A 21,740-nucleotide genomic window follows, 5' to 3' on the forward strand; every position below is an offset into this window, starting at 1 on the left:
AAAATTGCATTTTTTAAAAGCATTGAGTTTTATACACTTAACTGTAGCGCGTCAATTCAACATAAAAAAGCTAAGCGAATTTCACAACAAAATTGTATGCGGCTGACAGCTGTGGAGCCAATAGTGGGAGTACTTTTTTCACTTTCTAGAAAGTTTAACAAATCGACTGATTTCAATTGGCAACATTGAGTAACCAACCTCGGCTATAATTTGCAATGTTGTTCCACAGCTCTGCAAGTTGTAATAACAAAAGGGTCAAAATATTAGGAAACAAAATCATAAAATAAACCAAGCTTCCAGATTATCCAAAATTTGGAATGAATTACCTCTCCATGCCAAAAAATACAGCAGATCTTCTGACTTCCTTATTTTACCACCATTTTACAGGCATTATTAACACACTAAGGACGGGAAAGGTATTTCTAACCGTTCGGTCGATTGATGCTTAAGGACAGGAAGGATATTTTTACCTTCTGCACCGGCCTCATTTCAAAGTCAGAAAAGAAGGAATTATTTAATGTTTTCATATGGATATATATACCAATCTCTTTGGTAAGGTCTGAACTATAAGTACAAAATCATCAAATCCCTTTGCCAGCGGCCCGCGGGTGTAAAAAACACCCATCCAAAATGTGTTATAACATTCCTACTGCACTTTGTCATATTTTATGTTTTTCGTTATATATATAGGCACAAGCCTTGACTTATAATCAGTAATTCGTTTTCGGTTCATTGGAATGTATTGCTTCATACGAGAATACATATTGCACAAGAAGTTTTAAATAAAACAAGAAGGTATAACTAACGAGACCTTTATTTTTTTATAGAAAAAAAATCACCTACATATTTTAGGTTATATTGGTAACAATATTCATGGACATCAATTATTACAACAGTCAATTCCTAATCAAAAGTCATGCAGGAAAATAAATGTGTGCAAATGAACATATATTTTGTGTCAAATTAAATGGTATTATAAACATGAATGTAGTGTAATAATTCTAATTAATTCAAATTGATTCAAGAGGCCATCACAGTGGTGAGGCATCGTAATATGGCCCATTTTATAAAATAGTTATCGAGTATATTTCGTGGTGTATGTGACACCACTGTGAAAAGGGCCCTAGAGTAGGACCCAGTATATACAGAGATCAAATTAAGTTTTGCTGCTAGTTAAAATAATAGAAACAAAATCTATTTGTACCTACACTAGTAGTTACAATAGATAAATACAAAATTGATATATATTAACAAGTAAAATTGATATACATGCTAGAACTGCTTAGTTCACATATTGTAAATATGTATACAAATATCACATACAAATAAAAGAGCTATATTTTTTGCTTCGATCCTTTTGAGTCCCATCAGGAAAATACGTCCCAGCAGTTTGAAAAAACATCAACCTTTCAGATTTGCTCCATAGTAGGGACATATATTCCCATCGGTCACTTCTATATTATAAAATATTAATATATATTTTTTATAGCACGTAATATTTCTTGAGATATATTATCCTGATGCTTTTATATGGTGGGACAATATATACTAAACATATTTTTGTACTTTTTTGTAATTAAAAAAAAAAAATCAGGACTCAAAGGGTTAATGATGGTATATGTGTGTGTGTGTGTTTGATTGTTTTGGAAATTATTGTTTTGTTTTAAAGATAAGCCTTAATTCAATATGAATCTATTTGTTTTCCGTAAGTCTAGCCAGAAGAAGGAGATCTATTCTTTCTGGAAGTTTTCTTATATTTTCCCTCATCTGAACTGCTGTTACGTCGCTTCTTGGAGCTCTTCTTAGACTTCTCATCGCTGGAGCTGGATTCATCCTTACCTGAAACAAAAATTCAATAAAAAAAAATTAAGTTGAATATCCTGGTTATTGTCACTCCAAGTAGATTGGTTCAGAGAATATTGATGTATAACTAGACCATTCATCAAATAAACATTTTTTTAGTAAAAATAAATGTTATATTGAAATTAAACTATGTAACACATCATTTCATTGATTGATTTGGCAGTCACTTTGTGGTAAAATCCATCCATTTTTAATTAATGTTTTACTTAGTAAATACCACTATTTCTTAAAATCTACTGTGACACGTGTTTCGATGCATTCCGCATCATTTTCAAACACCGTACGTATTTGAAAATGTACGTTTACGGTGTTTGAAAATGATGCGGAAATCACCGTAAACGTACATTTTCAAAAATGTACAGTGTTTGAAAATGATGCGGAATGCATCGAAACACGTGTCACAGTACATTTTAAGAAATAGAAATACTATTAAAACATTAATTAAAAATATATAACACATCACTTAATGAGTCTTCGTTTAGCTAAGAAAACTTTTTTTTAGGGATTCGACTTCGATTTATTAACATACTCTTCTTCAAGGGTGATGCATTAATTCCTTTGCTCCTTTAATTTTTCAATATTTTTTTTGTAGAATGATTTGTCTTTGCTCTTAAAATAGGCTTCAGTCACGGCACTCACTTCTTCATTCGAGTCAAATTTCTTTCCCTGGAGTATCTTTTGATGTCTGCAAAAAGGCAGTAGTCGTTGAGTGCTAGATCTGGAGAGTGCGGTGAGTGAGGAAGCAATTTGAAAGGTAATTCGTTCAATTTAACCATCGTTTTCATCAACTTGTGATAAGAGGCTTTGTCTGGTGAAACAGAACTTTTTTCTTTTGTTTGTGAGATTTTTTATTGTTTTTTTTCTACACTTAATTGATCTAATAATGCCACGTAATATTCAATACTAATAGTTTTACTTTTCTCTAGATAGTGGATGAACAAAATACCATGCGCGTCTCAAAATATGGATGCCATAACCTTGCCAGTTGACTATTTGGTCACTTCGAATGACTTTTGGATGACTATCCACTCAGCTGACTATCTTTTTGATTCAGGTGTGTAGTAGCGGATCCATGTTTCACCCATTGTTACATTCCAATACAAGAAATCATTTTTATCTTGCTTAAACAGCTCCAAACAGTGCTCTGAATCATTGACGCGTTGCCGTTTTTGGTCTAGTGTGAGCAAACACGGCACCTTTTACTCAATTTTTCGTGCAAAATTGTAAACACACTACCTTCCCATATCTTTAAGGTATCAACTATCTCATACAACTTCACTTTACGGTCTTCCATAACTATTTTGTGGACTTTTTATGTTTTTCGAAAAAAAACACCTTTGGAGGACCAAGACTGTTCAGCAGAATCGGTATTTGTATGATCCTGTTCAAATTTAGCAAACCAATAATATACCTTTTAAATAATACACTAAGAGATATACCTTTTTCATCTTTATCGCGATGTGCAATCCCAGTATTTTCCCGGCATTCAATGTCAAACTCATCAACATTTTTTTGTGATTCCTGCAAAATAAAAAATAAAACATATTAAAAACTTTTACACAAAACCAGTTTTGAAAACCAAAAAAAAATAAATGCTACATATATTTTAAAATACAGATAATAAATAGCACAAGTGCCATTTTAGAAATAAATATCACCGAGTTTTAGTTATGTTCCTATGAGGAAAGTTTTGTTTGGACGGCTATATAAGGCCATACTCCCGGACAGGCTGAGAAATACATGGTGGTATTTACTGAGTAAAATTTAAATAAAAATAAGGAATGATATTACCACAGTTTGACTATTTTTTTGGATTTAAATTTGTAAATATTTTGTGGACAGTTTAAAGCGAAAAAAATATTCACAAAAAATACTATATATATATATATATGCGATACAAATTAAATGCCCCATAATGTCAAAATATTAATACACGGTCAAGACCCAGTAATCAATAGGCCCTAATTAAATTTTCTTTAAACCCAGGTAACATTTAACTTAATAATTTTTTTTTCATAAAACACCGTTTGTTTATTAAAAAAATAAGTTTTCCTTCAAAATAAATATATGGTTGTGAAAAGAAAAGAGTTATTGTAAAGGAGTTCAAAGTACCAATACTGACCAATTGTTTCTTTTGCCTCTCACTCTCTGCCAACTCCAGCTCCATTTTCTTCTTGAGGATAATCAGTTGCTCCGCCCGTTTGAGTTTCTTCTTCAGCTCTTCCCTCTTCTTCTCCCTCTCTCTGGACGAGGATGACGAGGAGGACCTCTGCCTTTTTCCGGAAGACCTACTGCGGGAACGTTTCCGATCTCCATCCTCAGACTCTGTCCTAGTTTTGCCGGCGCCAGCCTTCTTTGGCGGGTCGTCCCTCTTGCGATCGCGGGAGGAGGACGAGGACCTGCGACTGGATCGCCTTCGCCGGCGCCGGGAGCTGGTGGAAGAGTTGCTGCGGGAACGCCTGCGACTCCACTTCGGTGCCACTCCACTTCTATTCCGTGGGGAAAATCTAAATTTAAAAAAAAAAATCTATTCAAAATGTAAACTACAAAAAGCCACTATACGAATAGTTGCCGTGTTATTATTATTCTTAATACCCTTATCTGCACCAAATGGTGCATAGGGTACTGCATCGTATTGATGCAGTGTTATCTTAATCATTACTTACATGGAGGCAAGATGATCACTCCTCCGCTTCAGGGACCAGTCCAGAGTAATATTAAATAAATACATATTAGAGTGTAAAATCACCTATATTTATTTTTGAACCCCCTGGGAATCGAACCCGAGACCTCCAGCATGGTAGCTAAAGACGCTAACCATTACACCATGGAGGTGGACTATTATCGGCGACTACGGCGTATGACCGTAGAACAGATTGTTTACAGATCCGCATATCCATTTAATGTAACGTTCTGTATACTTTTTTTGTTGAAGAAAATAAAAAAATATATATTTATTATTTATTTTTGATTGGTCCGGATGTTCGTGATGTATTTTTCACATGTACCTTCCCTATCCTTACTATTGTATTAATAGACAAGTCTTTTAGAATAGAGGCTATAGGGGTTATGTATTCATTTTAGAAAAAATAATTAAAACTGAGCATGAACACATTGTTACAATCGAATTATAAATAAACACACACATGGAAAGAAGGATGGAGATGGGAGATATGAAAAAAAATACATACAAATATTTTTTTCTTTGTAACCACTTTTATTTTGGTACTATTTTCCCAACCGGTTTTGATAAACACCTTGTATTCTTTAGGGATGGATAGATGCTAAACTTAACACAGTTTTAAAAGTTTATAAAATGTGCCACAGCATCAGCAAATTAAAAAAATAAATCATTAACATCGGGAACCATTGAAAATAGATCTATTGTTAGCTACGTCATTCGGCTAGCGTTAATTATATGAATAAATCATGTAATTTCGAGTGTTATGCTACCCCCTCAATAAAGAAACAATTTCACTTTCAGGGTAGCTAGAGATGTGTTCCGGGACCAGTTTCCCGACTGACCGCTTGAGACTGCTACTGTCGCCTTCTGTATTTACGTGGCGCGAATAATAATATAGCCTGGGATTTCATTCATTTAAGCCAAATGTGCTTACATCTATACTACGAAGAAGGACGAACAAAATCCTAACTACAAAGTTTACAAACTACAAACCTGCTACGTCTCTGTGGACTATGTCGTCCCCTTGATCTAGAAAGACTGCGTCTAAAAATAAAAAAACAATTTATTAAAAGCGCAATAGATAGAGATTTAAAAAATATATGTATTGTATTGCTAAAAAAAACGTTTTAAGTCAAACTTTTTAAGGTTCTAGAAACAGTTGATTTTATACATTGCCTTATTTGCATTTGTTGACTATTTTATTGTTTTAGGATTAGAAAATGGTTATGAGGAATTTAATGCAGGAAATCTCTCTTAATCAAATAAAATATTTCTTTGATTTATCAATTTCCATTTATTCGTACTCCAAATAAGAAATTATGGGTAGGACGCTATAGATGTATCGAACTGGTACTTTATTTTGGTACTACACCACTGTGTTTTCATATTTAATATTATTACTAACCTGGCCTTTCGATCTCTAGACCTAGACCTGCGTTTGTTACGGGATCGGCTCCTGCGTTTCCTCTCAGGGGTGTGCCTCTTGGACGGACTCTCGGATACAATGTTTTTCCTATCCCGGCTCCCTTCTTTCCTGTCTCTCGAGTCTCCGCGTGCACCCTCGGGTGATTTGGCTTTGGAGTAATCTTTGCCTTCTTTTTTCTCTACGCTTCTCTCCCTCACCCGACCTCTGTCAGACGACTTACGCGTATTACGTTCTCTGGTTCTACAACAGAAAAAATAAGTTTAAGTTACAATAAAAATAGTGCACTGAACATAGGCTCCGTAGTGTAATGGTCAGCACGTTTGGCTGCCAGTCTTGAGGTCTCGGGTTCGATTCCCAGGGGGGGGGTCAAATAAATTAAGTGATTTTTTCACTCTAGTATTTATTCATTACCCTGACTGGTACCTAAAGCGGAGGGCTGATCACCTTTCCTTCATGTGTTAATGATCAAGATAACACTACGTCTATGTGATGCAGCGCCTTATGCACCATTGGGGTGCGGTTAAGGGTTTGAAGAAGATGAAGAAGAACATAGAGGGATTTTGTCATCTTTAGGTATTTTCAGATTTTTGTTGAGTTTTTTTTACAATAGATTGGGCAATAAATTATAGTCATATCTACTAGATTCACAAAAACATTATTTTTTACATAGACAATAACTCTTCTTTCAATTCTTATCTATACCCAATGGTACGTAGGACAGTGCATAATATTGACAGTGTTATTTTGCTCATTAATTATATAAAAGCAAGATGATTAGTTTTTTTAAAGCAATAACCTTTTTTTAAAAACACTACTCTTGATTTCTAATTTGTATGATATTTGGATTTTTCAGTGAAGAATCTTTAGCAAAAATTCATAATTGCTAAAGTTTAAAGATTTCAGAAAGAGATTAATATTGACTGACACATTTCATTTCCATTACTTGAAAAATAGATCTGTGCTATTTACATGCTAATACATAAAATAAAATAAATATATAAAGAATAAATCTTACGTTTCCCGATCCCTCGATGATTTCTTGTATCTATCCTTAGAAAATGAGTCCCTTTTCATTTTATCGGGACTCCTGACCTTTTCACTCAGTTTCCTTTCGCGATCTTTATTTTCGCTTCTCAGTTTTAGTTCCACAGCATCTTTACCAACCTGAGACTTCAAAATCTTGAATGGATCATAATTTTGAGATTTGACATCACTTTGGTTTTCTGCTGATCTTTGGTTCTTTTTATTGTTTGAAATCTGTTCCCTGATAACAAAAATAGGCATTTTGAGATCAAAATGTAATTCTCTCTTAGAAATCTAAGAATCTGCACACGAAAACACCATATAAATATGTACATTCAAGTAAAATTCACCCTTTTTTATCAGCAACTATTGATCATTATGACTAGAGGTCATTCAAACAATTCTCGTCATTACAAATTTTAAGTAAATTAAGTCGATTGGTGCCATGATAATGGAGTTATATAACTTATAACACTTATATAACTTCAACCCCTTATATCTCAGCTCTGACATTATAGGATTAACATAGGAATAAAGAACCTTCATCACAGTATGCCTTATCTGTTTATCTAGATCCGGTTGGTGACTGTAAGAGAAGAAAAGTAACACTCCCGATTTGCTCATTGATATTTATTTAGACTTTAGATTTTTTGTCCGCCTCCGTAGTGTAATGGTCAGCACGCTCGGCTACCGTTCTGGAGGTCCCGGGTTCGATTCCCAAGGGGGGTAAAATAAATATAAGTGATTTTTTCACTGTAATATTTATTCAATATTATTACCCTGGACTGGTACCTGAAGCGGAGGGCTGATCACCTTTCCTTCATGTGTAAACGATCAAGATAACACTGCGTTTATATGACGCAGTGCCCTATGCATCATTGGGGTGCGGATAAGGGTTTTATTATTATTATTATTAGATGTGAAACAAATAAATTTCAATATTTATTTCTATATTATTGACTCTCCATCATGAGCAAATTAGGGTTATTTGAAATCTGAACATCCTGAAGATAAAATGGATGGACTTCATCAAGTGCTGGAAACAGTTCACAAGGACAGAAAACTTCCAAGTACAAGCTCCTACAAGGGAAGGGGGATGGCAACAGTTAGCCGAAACTGGGCTTCAGAGTTCCAGAGCTCGACTTTATATGAAATCGAAAAAGTGGTGGCTAATGCCTAAATTCGGGCAAGGCGCCTCCAAACAGAACTCAAAATACCAATATTAGACTTGAAGGCGAAACTCAGGCTGCGATATGTCTAAAAGGTATTCTTTTTTGGTTTTTAAAAAACATTGTTCACGGCGTACTCATATTTATAATAATAATAAATTTGGATAATTTATATAGCGCCATTTTTACAAAATACTACCTCAAGGGCGCTTTATGCTTATTTATTTATGCGTTTTAGAAACCTCGTGATGCGGCGGTGCGCAAATTTTTGTGCATTTCAGTTACCTTCTACATATACAAAAAACACGTCTAATTTCTTGTCATTTTTGCTTTGCAGTGTAGAGACTATTCGCTACGTGTCGCTATAATATAAAAATATTATTGATACTTTTCTGCGATCATTCTTTCGATGCGATCTAATATTGCTCGTGTCAAATTACATTTATTTAACAAACTTTACCGTAACCAATGTATTAACATTTTTACTGCAAAAAATATTTACCTGTTATCCCTTGAAGAATATTCATTGCTGTTTTTAGGTTCAACACCAAAAGCCATGGCCATGGCCTGAGATTTGTGCGTGCGTTTGGTAGATTCCTCGTCGTGTTTAGGATCCGCTACTTTACTCATCGGCGCATCTTCCGCATCTCTGTGATGATCTTTATGCTTCTTCTTCTTGTCGCGATCATCACCTTTGGACTTTTTTCCGCTTTTGGATTCCCATTCTTTGCGAGACTTTCGGCGTGGAACGGCATCATCTAATAGTACATAAATTTATAAATTGTTCATAGCTAATAAAATTTTACTAGAATAATGACTAGGAACGTGTATGTATGTTCTAATTTTTAATACCTTTTCCTTCTTGATCCGACGGGAGATCTTCATAGTCCAGAGCATTATAATCCAATGCTCCTTTAGATATTGGTTCTACAAGAAAATTCATAATATAATATTTTTATTCAAGTTCAAGTTCTTATATAGACAATTCAGTGGGCTAGTTTTGACTTATTCAAAATTAAAACATGATATGTAATAAGTAAAAGGCATACTTTTACTACTCTTAATCTTTAAAACAACTATCAACTGCGAGCCGATGATGTAAGCAAATGTTCACAGTAGAACTTCAATCTGAAATCATTTCTAAGCTCGAAACTATCTGTTTTTGATACGTGAGAGTTTACAAGATAGTTACCTAAAGCACTGTTATCCAATGTAGCGTCACATTCTCCTTCTTCTTTTTCTGACTCTGGAGATCGATCTCGGTTGGAAGACTTCGGGCCTTCATTATCGTCCTTCCGTGTACGCTCTGATAAGACCAACAAAAAAAACATCTTAAAAATAATTGATAGTTTAATAGACTCTAAAATAAAACACAAAATCTGGCATAAAGTTTTCACTCAGAAGCCATCATAAGGAGACACAATGGGCTTTCTGTTTGGTTAGAATTACACCAAATTAATTTTATATCACACTCCGTATTTACCATGCTACATATTTAGAAAGCCACTACCTTTATTGGTACCGGGATGGGAATTTTTCGTTGCTGCTTCTTCAGTGCCCTCAGTTTCACGCTCTTCATGCCTCTTCTTGCGCTCAGCCTCTCTGCGTTTTACCTCTTCTTCAAATTTCAAACGTTCCTCTTCAGCTTTCTAGAATGAAAAAAAATACAACTGTGCTTCACTTACTTTCATATAAACACCGTGGATTTTGATTCTTTCTTCTTTACTCAATTTAAAAGAGATGGATTATTTTTTTTTGCACATTCATATGACAGAAGAGCGTCAGAAGTTTAAAAAAAGGAATAACCCACAAACCCTCTACTTTTAGAAGCATGTGTGCAGGTAGGATAGTGAGAATAGGGATGGTAAATGTGAAAATACATAACAAACACCCAGACCAAATGAAAATAAATCTTTCTTAAATTTAATTTGAAATTGGCGGGAATTAAACCCGCGATGCCAGTTTCGCAGTCGTGCACCTGAATGATTAACAGTTAATTTAAAAAATTTAGAAGTACTTTAATAAAAATTATACGAATGTGATGGACGTGAATTAGGGGTTGAAAAACTGGTGGGTGGGGCAAGAAACTTACCTCAAAATCAGACAGCTTAATTGTACGAGCTTGGGCTTGCTTCCAGTGAGGGGGGGTTACACTCCGAGAGCGGCTACGCGACGGGGTGCGGTATCGCTGAAAACACAAAACTTTATAGCTGCGGGGATCGGACACTGTAAGGAAAGTGGGTATGTTAGTGACATAGTGGTGAGATAAACATTCCGCAACAGTGGGAATACCCACGTAGTCTGGCGAGCGTCATTTTAGAATAGTCCCTCCTAACAAGCAGTCACTCACTTAGAGCTTCTAGTAACTTGAGTATAGAATAAACCAAAGTCAAAGAACTAGCAATCTTTTACTGTTTATCTTCCCCAACCTGAACCCACAACAGACACAGCGAGTGTTTTTGCCAGGAATTTTCACTCATGAATTACATGAAATAATAGTAACTTCCACTCACCGAAAATCCACTCACGAGTAGGCATAGGCTACGAAACTTAAAAAGTTGAAGCCTGAGTAGGCTCATGATAAGCGGCGTTGCATAAGCCGTAGCTAGATTTCAGAGTCACTTGGACGTTAGGTAATTAAAAAAAAAAAACACAACAGACACAAAACTCGAAAAAAAAAGAAATTTAAAACCGTCCTCATTCAAATATCGGAGTTCATTTGTGTTTCCAGCCATTAATTGTTGTTTTAAAAAAAATGTACTCACAAACACCCCTCTTCCTTTGATGATTCGTCCACTCCTGGTAAAGTGCTGTCTATCCGTGGGTCTCCTTCCTCGCTCTCCTCGCTCTCCTCGCTCTCCTCTCTCTTCCCTTTCCCAGTCTCTTCCTTGCCTAGACAACGTCAAACTTAATTGAAACCATCTACAATATTTATTCAAAAGGACAGAATAAGTGCCGACACAGCAATGAAAAGTTTACGGTCTATCGCTTTGATCTTCACAGGAGAGAACACTTTCCATTGCTCCGAGTAACACATCCTCCTCACTCAAACCCTTATCTGCACCCCAATGGTGCATAGGGCACTGCAACATATAAATGCAGTATTATCTTGATCGTTAACACAAGAAGGAAAGGTGATCAGCCCTCCGCTTCAGGTACCAGTCCACGGTTATATTGAATAAACATAACAGTGAAAAAATCACTTATATTTATTTGACCCCCTCCCTAAGAATCGAACCCGGGACCTTCAGAACGGTAGCTGGGCGGTCAAACCATTACACTACGGAGGCGGACGAGTAACACATCACTCTCCGGTAATTCTTGCACTGTCCGAGAGGCTAGATATGGAATGAATTGCCTCTCCGAGTGAAAAATGCACTAAATCTCATGACCCTCGAGAAACGGCTGAAACATTATCGATCTATCCTTGGGATCCTATTGTCCATCAAATCATCCCTTCTTTGGATCCTCTCCCTCTCCCCCTCAACTCTTCACCCACCACTGATCCTACTCCCTATGTCTTACTTTATTTTGTCAATTTACAATATCATAAAAGTATAATATTTTAATTATTAATCGTTACAAAACAAAATGACATATCGCTCACTCCTTTCAAGAACGTCACAAATCAAAAATTGACAATTTTCATGTTTTCGGAATGCCCAGAAAATGTAATATATCCCAGCAAGAGCGGCATATTTTTAACTTAATATTTACATGCTACAGGGCAGAAAGTGTTGTTTTTGTATTTTGAAGAAAAGGTATTGTTTAATTATTTTTTTAAATAAACTAAATATTTTTCAAATGGAGAAAAAACCTTCAGGTTTTACCTAAAAAGATCTGTTGCACAGTAAAAAGTTCAATAAGTGGCTTGGTATTTATTTTTAATACATTTCATTATATTTTTAAACTTTAAAAACGTTCTCCTGAAAAATCAAGTTTTTTTATATATGACGTTATGGGCGTGCGCTCATATTATTCAAGAGAAAAAATGCGAACATATCAAAAGACCTTTTATATTTGCAACAAATCGCTAGAAATAGTATAAGTTTTTGATTTATGAAGTTCTTGAAAGGAGTTAGTGATATGTATTTGCAATAGAATCTCTTATTTTGTATAAATGTGATATTGTGTCCGTTATATCGAGGTTTTACTGTAATTGTTTTTTAATAAGTAAAAGCAAAGGCGGTAGTGATTGCTCGTCACGGATAACGCCTTGCTGGCATACCTTCTCCCCCTGTCGTCCTTGCCCCTCTTGGCTTCCTCCTTGGATCCGCGCATGAGGAACCTGTTGGCAGGCACGTCAGGGATCTCCTTGGGGTCGATGCGGGACAGCTGCATGAGGGGGTGCTGCAACTCGTGGGGCGGAGTGTGGCTGCCCAACTCTCCCGGCTCTTCGCCCGAGCCGGACGCGTCGGATTCACCGGAACCTTGGTTCTCTTTTTTGCTGAAAATGCATCATTTTTACACAGAATACAATATATCCTAGTATGCTTGCTGTTTTACTTTCCAGAAGTGGACAAACTCAATCGCAGGCACTCGGTCTCAATGAAAGAAACTAAAATGCAACACATTAAAGAAATAGCACTTTTGCAGTTACGCATTTCCGTTGCTGTTATATTTTTGTATTCTAAATGTCTGATCAATAGACTGTTAATAAAAAAATACACAAGATGTTAATAAAAAAATACAAAAGATGTTTCTTAAATCATTTTAAATCCAAAATATTTACCTCAAAGCCTGATTATTTATTTGAGGTATACAAGTGTTTTAGGTTCAAAATGTGAAAAATACTTTAGATAAGTCTTTCAGTCGTTAGACAAGCGCCTGTATGACATTTTTTACAATAACCCATATTTTATAACAATAATAATTTTATATCAGTTGGTGAATACATATATATAAGTTCTCAAATTTGGATTTATTGTTAAATATTTTCATTTAATTTTTAATAATTATAACTAACTAACCAACTAACCATCACGCCGCTTCCCCGCAGGGGTAGGCAGAGAGAATAGAGCGCCACACCACTCTGTCCTTGCAAACATTCTTCGCCTCTTCCACATTCATGCATCTCCTCATACATACCCGCCGATTGTTACGACTCCTAACCTGACCACTTTCAAGTATTTGGCATACCTGATCGTGCCATGTTTTTCTCGGTCTTCCTCTGTTTTTTTTCCCACTAACATTCACCTCATAAATTTGTTTCACCGTTCTTTCCTCACTCATTTGTTCTACATGTCCAAACCATCTCAACACACCTTTCTTAATTTTATCGATAATGCCTATCTCAGCTTTACATTCCTTCCTTATTTCACTATTCGCACATCTATCATACATCGTTTTGTTGCACATTCTTCTGAGAGATCGCATTTCGACTGCATTCAGTCTACTTTCATCCTTCGTTTGCCAACTCCATGTTTCACTTCCATACATTAGAGTTGGAACCAGGACTCTGTTGTGCACTGCCAGTTTAGCTTCCGCTGATAGGTTTTTATTTGCTATAACTGATTTCAGTGCATTTGATAATTATGAATTTACCAATTTTATATTTATATTTAAACAACGCAAATATTTTTCTTCTTTGCAAGTTAGAGGTAAAATGCATTATTTATAAGCAGGTAAGGAACATTCAAATACATTTTACCCTAATGCATCTTTCTGATAATCTACAATCAACGAATAACTCACTTTTTCTTGACTTTCTTTTCCTTCTTTTTCTTCTTACGTTTCTTCTTCTTGTCCTCGTCATCAGATGATTCTCCGGCATCGCTGCCCGACGCTGCCTTGGAGTGTTTCTTGTTCTTTTTTACTGGTAGCAACAATAAAAGAAAAGAAAAAATACATTGCATTTTAAATCTACATAAAAATTGTTTATTTAAAAAAATTTACATACATTATATTCTCAAGTTCTTAAATTAACTTATCTTGAAAAATTTATAAGGAGAACAATTCAATTTACAGAAAAATAAATTTAATAAAAAGTAAAAATGAAACCAAGTGAAATGTAAGCAAAAATCTAACCATAGAAAAAAAAAAAAAAACCATTAAGCTTGTTGATTTTATTTTAAGAATTCTAAATAGGTTCTTAACTGATGGATATTAATTAAATTCGGGATGACACAGCATCAGACTTTCCTAAATATTTTAATGAACTGTAAAATATCAGTTTAAACAGCTTTTATTTGTTTTCAACTGAAAAATTATCAAAACGACACAATGGTATAGTAAAAATACTTAATTCCTGAAAACCAAAACAACTAAACTAATAACATTTTTAAGTGCATTTAAGACCTCGGCCCTTAGCACATGTTTGTTCTGCAATTCCTAGTGTATGTTGGTCCTCGGGTCGCCCAAAATCGCATGTGATCAACATTTTATGTAGTTATAAGTGTGTGAATAGTGCTATGGTATTGATGTGTAGTATTGGTTGCATGCTGAAGAGACGGGTACGTCCCGATACCGGCAGACAAAAAAATCTCCATGAGTGGTTATAAACTAATATTCTTCTTCTTATTCAAGCCCTTATCCGCACCCCAATGGTGTATAGGGCACTGCATCATATAAACGCAATGTTATCTTGATCGTTAACACATAAAGGAAAGGTGATCAGCCTTCCGCTTCAGGTACCAGTCCAGGGTAATATTGAAAAAATATTAGAGTGAAAAATCAATTAAATTTATTTGACCCCCCCCCCTGGAAATCGATCCCGGCACCTCCAGAACGGTAGCCGAGCACGCTGACCATTACACTACAAAGGCGGACAGATACTAATATTACTAACAAATAAAAGTGCCATTTTTTTATTATTTACAACTGTGGCAACACTGATTCCATTTTATAGATTTAAAAAATATATGTATTAAAAAGTGGATTAAAATAAACCTTTAGTAAGTTTGACGAGCTGGCCACAGTTGGTGACGGTGGCGTCCTGAAGGGGGCGAGCGTTTCGGTCCACCGGGAGCTGCTCCACCTGCTTCACCAGCGCCTGCCCAGACACCACTGCCCCAAACACCACATGGACACTGCAACATCCGCACCATTACCCGACTGCCTTCACTCTCCAGCATTGGGACATACCCGCAGTCACAAAAGTCTTAGGGTTTATTTTACGGTCATCCCTCGAAACGAATGGTTTATTGATTGCAGTTTTGTCTACTCACGTATGATATAATTTTCAATATTGTTTAAAAGGACCATTGCAGATTTGCATTTTTCATGAAATGTCACCAGTCAGAGGGTTAATAAAATTTACTTAGGCACATGATAAAATAAAGGAAATATATATTTCTAAAAATCCATTGATTCATGAATTAATTATGTTCGTAGAAGGGTTACTCATTGGCCCCATCATCCATATTTAAGTGCATTATGTGTAAAATACAAGTCGGTTTTTAAATATGCAATTTTTTCCAGGAATGTAATTCCTGCGAATGTTTAGAATCTATTTTTTATACACAAACCAACTGCAGGACAACACTTTTTCATAAATATCTTATTACTCTAGGGATTAGTACGAGTTTAACCTGTTAACCGGGCGGGACGCATAAATACGTCCAACGCAAAAAATATCGGGTACGGCAAGGACATATGAATACGTCCTTGAAATATATGTTTATTATATTATATATATGGATGTATATTTATGGAACAACAAAGGTATTAGTCATCCATACATGTCTCGACATGAATTTAAGACACAGAGTGAATCAGTATTCGCGCCCATTACAAGTTGCGTAATTGGACAGCGGACCGCACGGTTAACAGGTTAAGGGTGATAGTGTGAAATTGAAAAGCAGGTTACTTACTTGTTGAGATGGGGCGCGGGCTGTGTTGTTCTACAACAAACACAATGGACACATATTGAGAGAAGATGGCCTCATCACATCTGAGTGAGCAGTGCCGGCACCACTGCCCGGCCTGTTCACACAATAACTTGGTATTATTATACTGCTCCAGACCACTCACAACACATATCAAACTAATAACAACATAATATAGTTACAAAATTCATTAAAATTACTAAACTGGCAGGAACTACAAAATCACCCACAAAACTTATAGTTTATTGATTGCAGTTTTGTCTATTCACGTATGATGTAATTTTTTTATATTGTTTGGATGTTAACTCTACGCCCGTACCACTTACGGGCAAAAAAGGACCTTTGCAGATTTGCATTTTTCATTAAATGTCATCAGTCAGAGGATTAAAACAATTTACTTAGGCACATGATAAAATAAATAAAATATTATTTCTAAAAAACCATCAATTTCATGAATTAATTATGTTTGTAAAAGGGTAACTCCTTGCCCCATCATCCATATGCTGTTATTACCAGTTCTTAAGACATTAATGAATTGTGCAAAAACATTAATTTTTATTTTATTTTAAATAAATAGAAAATGACGAAAACAGCATAAGTTTTCGTGTCCATTCTTAGTGTTTTTTCTCCATCATATCATCTGCAGAGAATAGTATATATCAAATATATTTTGACTGTAACATAATGTTAGCCATCCAACACGCTGCACCTTACAGGCTAAGTAAATTATCTGTAGAATAAAAATTAATGAAACCAACGCCACCATATTAAATCTCAGAGCACATATCGCTCACTCCTTTCAACGTCATACATAAAGAAACTTGATTTTTCAGGAGATTGTTTTTGCGGGTTAAGAATATAATGAAATGTATGAAAATAAATATCAAGCCACTTTTTAAACTTTTTACTGTGCAATAGATCTTTTTAGGAAAAACCTGAGGGTTTTTTCTCCATTTGAAAAATATTAAATATATTTAAAAAAAATTATTAAACAATACCTTTTCTTCAAAATGCAAAAACAACACTCTCTGCCCTGTAGCGGGTAAATATTAAGTTAAAAATATGCCACTTTTGCTGGGATATAGTACATTTTCTGGGCATTCCGAAAACATGTAAAACTTGAATTTGGCAATTTTTTATACATGACGTTGTTGAAAGGAGTGAGCGATATTATACTAGATCATAGTTGCTGTGGCGCATTTTTATTATGATTTAAAAGTTATATGTAAATTCTTAAATTAAACTGATACAATATTCTTAATTCTGTTATCCAGGAGAAAAAACACACCTAGAATAAAAATACCTTCACTAATCTTCCTTAAAAAACAAAAAGAAATGGGGCAAAACACTATTTTATACATATACACATCAATTAATTCTCCTCAAAATTATTATTGCTCTAAATATGCATCGGACACCTGAAATAAAATTATTATTAATCAAAATTAATAGTGAAACCGCTATTTCTCAGAAATACTATAACTCCTTCATTAAAATAGGTAGGAAGTATCCTGTCGGCTGTTAAATAATTTAATGAAATAAATTCAAACAAATAGATTGGAAAAAAGATTATCATTAGATAAAGGAAACTATTCTTGCTAGTAGGCAAACTATACAGTAAAGAGTAAACTGAGGTGGCTTCATCACCAGGGGTATGTTTGCCAAAAAATCATCTATTAAAATTTACGAAAACATGCTTAACAGGTGTTTCAATAAAGTGTGGTAATTCAATCATGACAGATAATATATATACTTTTGTGTTTCTGGTAAAATTTTCTAATCCTTAATTGTTTTTTACTGAAGGTACTCTTTGTTACTGGTATATATAATATATAATATCACAATCCACCTTAAATAGGAAATATTTATATTTTTGCCTCATATAATATTATTAGCAATTGAATAGTTTGTATTTTAACACTCTCCTTATCATTTACTTTGTGTAATACCACTTAAAAACAACAACAAAAATATTTATTAAATGTGGTATTACACAAAGTGAATAATGAATGATAAAGAGGGTATATTACTATTCCACAAAGTTAATAATGCTTCTAAAATACAACACATAGTTTGTATCATCATACTTAGAAATTACTTAATCTCGCAAGGCATTTGGAGGCAAACCGTTAGCGATGAATCAACCTTAGTCTACTAGTGTACACAAAGATCTAACAGTAATATACATTATGAAAAATAATAAGTCGGTTGTTGTAAAAAGCATGTCGCCTGAAAGACATATAGGTGTTCTATCAGACAACATAGTATTGATGTACAATCGCTCATCTTACTTGCCAGGCTATTCTCCACAAGATCTATTTTTATTAACCTTTTCCTGCCGGTGATATGTATTTACTACAATTTGACTTTAAAAATGAGAATATCAATATAAAATATAATAGACACGAGCTCAGAATTTTTGTATTAATCCGTGATACAATTACGTATTACATAAAAGTATTATAATATAAAGTTATTCATTTGCAGCGACGGAAATAAATAAATTGTAAAGAATCGGGGATAGAATCACCAATACACAAACGTTTTGCAGTGTGTGCGTGCATTGAGTTTGTGCATGCGGTTTCATACTGTTTCTACTAATATCCTTTTAGTAGTGCGCAACTCATCCTTCAGGACGGTTGTGTCGCTATGTCAGTTATGGTGGCTACTTGCGATGTATTTTTTTTCTCGTTTTCAGATACTTATCAGAGCTAACATTGAAAAATGTATACATTTCAACTTTAACTATGGCCAATAAAAGCAACATTTAGGAATATTCACATTTTTCCCGTTTTTAAATCACATTTTCATGGTGTACAAAATACATATCACCGTTGCACGCGGAAGTTTATATCACCGTAAGGGAAAGGTTCAGGCAACAATTTGAGTCGGGTTTCTCAAAAGCGTTGAATCAGCAGTTCATAAGAAAATAAATAACATTTTTAACTAAAGTTTTACTTAGTAAATATCACTATTTCTTAAAATCTACTGTGACACAAGGTTTCGATGCATTACGCATCATTTTCAAACACCGTATGTGAAGCTAATTGCAAATTTTAGAGTTGGGTCCTTGGGACGTTGAAGGTTGAAGAGGGGGTAGGAGCTGTTCCTTATTTTTATTTAATTTTTATCACTAGTTTTTTTTATTTTTTAATTATTAGAAGGTTTTAAGAAATAGTGCTATTTACTAAGTAAAACTTTAATTAAAAATGGATAGATTTTACCACAAAGTGACTGCCGAATCAATTAATGAAAAATAAATATGGTTGAACCACATTGAACAGGGGTTCGGTACATTATTTTACCCTTACTTTTCAACATTGTAATTACTTTTTGTGTTGTTGAACTATAATTTTTACTAAAAGAAATAAGTTGGGGTGCAATTAGGTGTGGACTTAGACTCGACATTTGTGGCGTAAAATAGTACTTGACAGAACAATAAAGCTGACAAAACTCGTTAAGCTATCTTCCCAGAAATTATTTATGGTAATTTTGTAAAATACAGTTCAACTTCTGAAATACAATGTCAAAGTCACAGCAAAAACATTAAAAAAAAATAGTACATTTAGACATGTTTTTGTTCACACTGTATTTCATAAATATTATAAGATTTTTAATTTCTTGGAGCAAACCCGTTTTGTTATAACGCATCTCAAGAATTAAATTATTATTATTGGGTTCAATAATAATAAATAACTATCGATACTAACTGTATGTAAAAATAACAGCAAATAAAAACTAAAAATTGTGTAGTACGTTTCCGTGAAAACTAAACAAATTGAGTAATAAATACTAGCCACAAAGCAGTTATTCAGAAGTCAAGTGTCTTCATTGAAACAGTGCAAGTTACATTTAAAGATAGGATTAGAAAACATTTATTTTTATATTGAATCATGTGGGAATTAAATACTGCATTCCAATCACTAATAAGTCGAAGGCACGTTCCATAAGAGACGATAGGTTTCTAACAGGGATAGGTTTCGTGTTTGCTTTTCCTTTTGCTGAATATTAATCATAAGTAAATCTTTTTTGAAATATAGACACAATAGTCCATTATAATTCATTACCCACTAAAAAGTAAATCAGAATTATCGATAAAACGGAACTAACGTTAAATTAAAAAGGATTTTTTTTTTCGAGTATGGACTCATCACAATCATAACAATCTCATTAAAAAAACTTCTACTATCGACTCGTATGGACCCATTTTAATCATAAATCGATAGATTATTTTAAAATCAATACTTCTCACAAAAATAACTTACTAACCACTACGCCGCTTCCCCGCAGGTATTTTTTTTTTAATTAGCTTATATTACACTAATATAAACTTAACTAACTAAATTAACTTAACTAAATATAAATTTAACTAACTAACTAAAAGTTAGTTATTTTTATATTGAATCATGTGGGAATTAAATCCTGCATTCCAATCAGCAATACTATAAGTTAGATACTCAACTATGTCATACTAACGTCGCTGTTTTAACTTACATGAAAAACTGAGATCCATTGGTGTTCTTCCCCCTATTAGCCATTGAAAGCAGGAATGGCTTATCGTGCATGAGTTCAAAGTTTTCATCTAAAATCAAGAGTATCATTTGTTAAAATCGGTCATAAATAATAATAAAACGTACAGAATTATACTATTATTTATTCCTACCATCAAAAACACCCCCATAAATTGATTCACCACCGGTTCCATTAGCATTTGTGAAGTCCCCACCTTGGATCATAAAATCTTTCACAACTCTGTGGAAGACCATGCCCTGGGAGAGAGAAAATAGTTTTGATATTAATAATAGTATATAATACTTAAAATCGTACGACTGAATACAAGTAATTTATTACTTCGTACCTTGTACGTGAGCGGTTTGCCAGTGGTTTCTCCAAGACCAACATCTCCCGCACATAGTCCACGGAAGTTCTCAGCCGTTTTTGGTACAACATCATTGTACAATTCAAACACAATTCTACCAGAAGGCAAGCCTCCGATGGATAGGTCCATAAAGACTCTATCCCGAGCCGGCTTTTCGCCAGATTCCACCGTCATTTTGCTGAAAAGATATGTAAATCTGTTATCGCGCGCCCATTAACACTTGACGTGTGACACCTAGATATTTTAATGTTATTATACATGCGCTGGATTAATGATTACTAATTAGACAGTACTAGGATGCTTCAAAAGTCATGAAAATCAAATACCATTCAATTTCAAATTAATATTAGTCAAACAGAAGTCGAGACGCCGGCCATGTTTTAACCACAGACTACAAATTAGATAGTACTTTTATCCACAGACTACAGACTACTGCTATATGTAGAAACCCATTTTTTTGGCTGCTACAGGCGGAGCCGGAATGCATATGGCGGCTGTAATTTTTTTTATGTATTGTCTCTGGTCCATCACGTTCAGGTGAATTTTGGAATGACGAGGACCATTAATTGGTTAATATTTAACCGTTCTTTCAAATTCATGACACGAACGTCAACACGAAATCGCCCGGTGTGTTCAAATTCATTTGCGAACGTGATGGAACAGAGACAATAAAGAAAAAAATTACATTTTTTATATTCAAAGCATTTACTTTGTGGTCAAACATTTTAATTGATATTAGTAATGTTAGTAAATAACCACTCACGGTGAGTGGTTATTTACTAACATTACTAATATCAAAAAAAAATTACAGCTGCCATATGCATTCAGGCTCCGTGAAAAGCAGCCTTTATGCTGACTACTCAGTAGAGCA

General features: G+C 34.4%; 1 protein-coding gene across 1 annotated transcript; it reads right to left on the bottom strand.

Annotated features, from left to right (window-relative positions):
• Positions 1-796: 796 nt before the first annotated feature.
• On the bottom strand, positions 797-21,333 carry Moca-cyp (nuclear cyclophilin protein Moca-cyp). The gene is made up of 20 exons (XM_088275767.1): positions 21,196-21,333; positions 20,849-21,047; positions 20,654-20,759; positions 20,485-20,572; positions 15,976-16,005; positions 15,053-15,192; positions 13,859-13,979; positions 12,393-12,611; positions 10,930-11,056; positions 10,257-10,352; positions 9,675-9,813; positions 9,357-9,470; positions 9,017-9,091; positions 8,667-8,922; positions 6,988-7,236; positions 5,952-6,212; positions 5,540-5,590; positions 3,986-4,370; positions 3,303-3,384; positions 797-1,839 (listed from the first exon to the last, which is right to left on the bottom strand). The coding sequence occupies exons 2-20, from the start codon at positions 21,041-21,043 to the stop codon at positions 1,712-1,714; spliced, it is 2,862 nt and encodes a 953-aa protein (XP_088131893.1). The 5' UTR covers positions 21,044-21,047; positions 21,196-21,333; the 3' UTR covers positions 797-1,711.
• Between the last annotated feature and the right edge of the window lie 407 nt (positions 21,334-21,740).

This window comes from Brachycentrus maculatus, unplaced genomic scaffold (assembly GCF_059751285.1).
Source record: "Brachycentrus maculatus isolate JH-2025_06_01 unplaced genomic scaffold, ASM5975128v1 h1tg000037l, whole genome shotgun sequence".
Lineage (NCBI taxonomy): Eukaryota > Metazoa > Arthropoda > Insecta > Trichoptera > Brachycentridae > Brachycentrus > Brachycentrus maculatus.